At 38.5% G+C, this 6000-nt stretch overlaps 1 protein-coding gene across 2 annotated transcripts in view; it reads left to right on the forward strand.

Moving 5' to 3' along the window:
- LOC120746560 (collagen alpha-1(XIV) chain-like) overlaps positions 1-3977 on the forward strand; it is a 160301-nt gene extending 156324 nt beyond the window's left edge. For both annotated transcript variants that reach the window (XM_040051980.1, XM_040051981.1), the window contains one exon: positions 1408-3977. In XM_040051980.1, coding sequence (XP_039907914.1) covers positions 1408-1688 — 281 coding nt within the window. In that variant the 3' untranslated portion in view covers positions 1689-3977. The remainder of the gene's footprint in view (positions 1-1407) is intronic.
- Positions 3978-6000: the final 2023 nt, after the last annotated feature.

A 6000-nucleotide genomic window follows, 5' to 3' on the forward strand; every position in this document is an offset into this window, starting at 1 on the left:
ACCCCACATGTTAGACCACATGTGACTTCAACCATGATGTGGCTTCAGTTAAGTTTGTATACACTCATGATGGGCGGGAATGTGGTAGTAATTTGGAGCTTTTTAGGATTTCTTTGAACTCTTCTTTTTCCAGGCTGGAATGATTGTAAAGCTTAAATCTTTAATGACTTATGGATCTGGATTAAAAGTATGCAAACACTCAACTATGCAACTAATATGTGGTTAAATATACCTTCAGGCAAGCTGCACCTCAACCAGATGCTTTTGTTAGCCATCAACAAGCTTCTGGCATATTTCTGACCTGATGATGGACCAGTCATCCAGGAAGAATTGGGAGAGATCATTTAAATTTGCTGGTTTCCTGGCAGACATTCCTGATCTGTCAGAGGACTCACAGGACGTTGACCATAATCATAACACTTTGTAGAGATATATTGCTCCCAGTATTACACAGACATGAATTACTTAGAGAACAACATGTAATTATATATCATCATCTGAGCTGATCATCAGCAGATGTAATCTTAACCACATCAAAGACCATTATTATTATTATTATTGTTATTACTTCCTGTAATTGTAGATCCCTAAAAGTCAAACGTAGATTTGGTGCACATGAATCTAGAGTGGCTCACTGAGGTGCCGTATACAAACAGCACTACTTTATGTGACGCATCTGTTGCTTGTTTTAATTTTTTGTTGTATTTTTTAGGAGCAAGAAAAATATGGAATTATCAGTAGTTTGATAAAGAAATACTGTGAACATTGACACGGTCGTCCTCTCCTTACCTTTTCTTCTAGATTATGATCATCCAATTCCTCTTTTTTAATTCCCAGACTCCACTGACTTAATACAAACTCCTGTAACTCGTCCTAAACACTCATCTGCACGACAACTTTGAATATTTTTGCACGTTAAGTATCCAGATGCTTATCATTTGAAAGACGATATCTGAAATCTGTTACTTAAAATATGACAGTTTGAATGATGTCATACTTGGTTGGTAATACTTAGACATTTGTACAAAATGTCTCACAAAACGTAAACATCAAAGCTCAATCTGACTTATTTAAAGCTTTTTATCCTAACGACCCTCAATATTGTCAACACTGACTTTCTAACCCAGACTCACACATCCTGACTGGGTAACCCAAACTTTAAACTCCTCACCTTATTAACTGACTCATAAACCTGACCTGGTAACCTTTGGTAACCCTTGTCTCTGTGTCTCTTGCTCCTTCCTTCTTACCCACCCCTTTGTTCTTGCTAACCCAATCAAAACCCTACAAATTGCTCCAAAACACTGCTTCCTGTGGTGGCGGGGTCGGCCATCTTTGTTTTGGGCTTTTCACTGCCTATCCGCCGGGCTGCTGGTTGGCTGATTGCCTGGTTGGTCGGCATCACAGAAGGCGAGGATGTCACTGACGGCGGCGCTGTCCCCGCAGTCCAACTACCACCCAGCGTCTTCCAGAACTACGGCGAGGTCGAGGAAGACGATCCGTACCGCTACTACCAGCCCAACTACCCGGCCCCTCGACCAGTGGCGCCTGATGATCCCGCACTGGCCCTGGGTGACATTGAGCTGAGGTCTCCTGGCGTCTACCGCACCTCTCGGAGTGTGAAGGAGGAGGAAGAGAAAGTCGGGACGAAGAGGCGACTAAAGAGAGGCGCTGCGCGGACTAACTGAGAGGAGTTGATTCTGATTGGGCGGCTCGGAGCTGCTATGGACTAATCAACAAGTGCCTGATGTAAAGGATTTCTTATGGACATTGTAGAGGGACGGGAAGGGATACCAGTCGGGACTATTGTAACATCTATGCTACATTAAGAAAACTTTCAAAACAATTTACATTTTGTTTTTCATTTGTCAACAATATTGTTTGGAAATCGTCGGATCTTAAAGAGGGTTCATGTTTCACAGGTGAACTGTTCTCACAGACTGTATAACAAAGGTTCATGTAGCCACCAATGACGTTCCCCGCTGGTTTCTAACGTTTCGTTTTGAATCCTGTTTGGTTTCCTGATGCTGTTTAAAGAAGCAAGGGATCAATGTGAGAAACCAGTGGAAATGGTCAAGGGGTCGTGACCTCTCAGTTCATAGACACATTAAAGTGCAGTAACGTGTCAAAACTGGGCAAAAACACAGCCGTCCATTATTTTTAACTGCTTCAATAAGGATCATGGGGAGGAACAGAGTCTCTCCTAGTTAACACACAGTGAGTGGTTTATCACAGGGCTGTCGGGCTGTTTGCTTCAACCAGTGGAATATTTAATTCTATCCACAAGAAGGGAAACCAGTACAACAAGAGACATAACCACTTATAGATACACATGGAAAATGAACACTAGGAACACTGGTGCCCTTCTCATTGTTCAGTCATTAACAGTTGTGCTTTCACATGTACTGACCAAGATGTAAACGATCTAAATGGGCCTCAGAATGTAAATGTCTTTGAAGCAGAGTTTGAATCTCTGCAGTCATCAGGACACAGCTGCTGGATCCAGGCTTAACTTCAATCTACGACTCTATACTCCATCGACTTTAATGTCTGCATTAAATTCTGTCATTACAAAGTAAACAGCTTGAAGCAGATTGTTGAACAAAGTAAATAAAACCCTGACAAATATCTAAATGTACCACTGCTTACCTTCAGTCCCTCTGATGATAAATGGTCCCTCAGCTAAATCAAACGCTGCTCGCTCAGTCCTCACAACAGCAGCTGAACTGCTCTGAACTCTGCATCTACACACAGATGATCTAAACTAATGGAGCCTTAAACCACGCCCCACTTTATCATTTTTATTCTTTATTGGACAGTTGATTAAATAAAGTGGGTTTTAAAGAAGACTGAAAACGACTGATTCTGACCCTGAAAGTTTCAACTTTAACTGGTTACTGAGGTCACAGATCGACTATGTCAGTTTCCCCACAGACTTCTGTCAAACGCTGCCACCTTCTGGTCATCAGAGAGAATTTAGGGTTCAAGGCTAATCAGACGTAGAAGCTACATCCTTCTTTTATATACAGTCTGTAACTGTCCCTGTGGTCGTTAATCAGAGACTCGTCTGTCATTTATATTTTTAACCTGGTTGGTTAAGTGCCTCCAAACGGTCCAGCAACAACTTATTTCAAACGGTCTCCTTCATTATTTTTTCTTTAAAGCCTGTTAGTCTTACAAGATTTTATTTTACTCTGTTGCTTCTCTGACAGAAAAATAAAAATATCCAAAAGGTTTTGATTTAAATTGCAAAGTATTTGATGACAATGATGTAATCTGTTAGTGTGTTGGTCCTGTCCTGCATCAGTCTGATTATTACCTCCAGTGTCTTTGTTTTAAAGCCTTTTTATGTAAAGTTTTGCATGTTTTTGTTTATTTCAGTTACCATGCAGTGTATCATTTTCTAATCATAGAGCCATACAAACATTTTATTGTTACATATTCATATTATTTTGTAGTGCAGGTGTTGTCGCAGTATTAAGCTCAAACTGGTCTCTGTGTTTGGGGAGGCTGATGAAAATATAAGTTGTAAAAACTGAGATTCTTTCTGTGTAAATGTATTTTGGGTTCAGTTTGTCAACCCACAGTTTTACTCAGAGAAGCAAATTTAACAAAGTTTAGTTGGAAAAAATGTTATTTTTCACAACGCTCTGTTTCTTACTTGGTGTTTTTATTTAGTTATCACTTCATTTCTTGTCTTTACATTCAGACTTTAATCCTTTAGTCTCACTGTCTGAAAAAAATCCCAGTTACGTGGAGGACTGTGCTTTTATTCAACCTTGTTTGATGTGAATTTGGCCAGAATTTGAACTTTGAACTTTCCTTCTGAGTTTAGTGTTTTGAAGCCTTCAGGTCTGTGAGGAGAGCAGTTCCCTCTACACCTCCGACCAGAATGTTTAAAAAATAAAATCGAGGAATTAATTTATTTTTCACTGGTGTTGATTTCTGAGAACAATAAAACTGAAGTACAACCATCAGTGCTGCCTGTGTGTGTGTTGGTTGTAAATGTGTTGCTGGACTGAAGTCTGATTAAACTTGAAGTGAGCAGGAAGCCTGTTGGAGCTGCAACAGCAGGAGGCTGACTGGAAACTTTCAGGTGAGTCGAAGTTTAAAATTACACACATTATATTTGTTACACAGCAGACGATATTTAATATATTTAAGGGACAACTTACATTAAATGAAAAAACAAACAAACAAAAAAAACGATTTTTAATTTTTTTGTAGTTTATTGCACTTTTTTGCAATTTATGTAGTTACTATGGAATTAATCTACACATGTTATTAAAATTTGGGCTATAATGGTTGTATTGATGTATAGCAACTGAAATGCTCCCAAAAATGGCACTACAGCATGTAAAAATATAAAGATAAGCTCTGGCGGACTTGGTTCTTTGGGAATTATATCATTTTTATATCATGTTTATTCTTGTATATCCTTTTTATTAAGCTTTGAGTAGTGGCATTTGATGAAAACATTTATTAAACATATAGTTTACGAATCAGGACAGTTCTATGGTAGGTCTTAAAGGGTTAAATTTTGGTAACTTTAAAAAACAGTTCATTAAAATACCTCAATTTTTAATATTTTCTGTCGTAATGAGATAATTAGTTTCAACTCAGCAGCTGCAAAATGTACATAATAACATGACTTTTTTAGATGCGCCTTCTACAAATAAATAAATGTGTCAGTGTGAACTATTTATGCATCTTTATTTTTAACTAGCAGAGACAATAACAGGGCAGTGTGGTGCTGCTTCTGGGTGGAAGTTTTGCACGTCCTCTGGTGCTTGGGTGGGTTTAATGCAAGGGTGGGGAACTCCAGGCCTCAAGGGCCGGTGTGCTGCAGGTTTTAGATGTGTCCTTGATCCAAGACAGCTGATTAAATGGATAAATGACCTCCTCAACATGTCTTAAAGTTCTCCAGAGGCCTGGTAATGAACTAATCATTTGATTCTGGTGTGTTGACCCAGGGTGAGATCTGAAACCTGCAGGACACCGGCCCTCGAGACCTGGAGTTTCCCATCCCTGGTTTAATGCTTCCTCCCACAGTCTAGAGACATGTTTGCTAGGCTAAATGATCATAGTAAGTAAAGTAAGTAAAGTAAAATTTATTTATTAAGCGCTTTTCACAGACAAACAGTCACAAAGCGCTGTACACAAAAAATAAAATAAACAATACAATCAATAGACATTATACACAATCTAAAAGATCAAATGTAAATAATGTAAAAAATATAAAATATGTAGATCAACAAAAGGCTTGTGTGAACAGAAAAGTTTTTAACTGCTTTTTTTTTTTTGGCTGTCTTGATCTGCTTCTCTGTTTGTCTTTGTCTTCTTTCAGTATTTGTTCCCCTGTATGAGTTTATTTATCTTTGTGTTCAGTATTTGTCTTTCCTTACTTCCTGTTTTAGTTAAAGTTTAGTTTTCTGTTGTCTTATCCAGATTCAATCCCTGTTTTTCCCTCCTGTTTGATTGGCAGCCCCACCCTAACTGTTTTCACCTGTGTTAATTACTGCTGCTTGTTCCTGTGTATATAAAGTCCTGTGTTCCTCTTTCAGACATCTATTATTCTCCTTCTGTGAGCTCTATCCCTCTCTTGATCCTTATAATTGCTTTATTTGGATTATAATAAATCTTATTCTGGAATATCCTGCCACACACTGGAATATTCTCCCACGTTGCTTGTCTGTGGTTTAATGTGTTATGGTGTGATGATATCTGTTGCTTCTTTTTCTCTCTGAATTACCCTTTTGTGTTACACATTTCACTGTTTTTCCTTTTGCTACCTGGCCTGACCTGTCTCCCAATGTGATGTTGTGTGTGTGTGTGTTCTGTAAGGCTGTAAAACTCCACATGTGGAGACAGAAATCCATCTATTGTAACCTGGGTGTGAAGCTCAGCACTGTTCTCATGTTCAAGTAATTTGGATTTTTCTTTAAAGATTTTTTTTGGTGTTTTTTACAGACCTTGAACACACAAGGTATTATTAAAATG

Source organism: Simochromis diagramma, unplaced genomic scaffold (assembly GCF_900408965.1).
Source record: "Simochromis diagramma unplaced genomic scaffold, fSimDia1.1 OVJJ01000171.1, whole genome shotgun sequence".
In the NCBI taxonomy this organism is placed as follows: Eukaryota; Metazoa; Chordata; class Actinopteri; order Cichliformes; family Cichlidae; genus Simochromis; species Simochromis diagramma.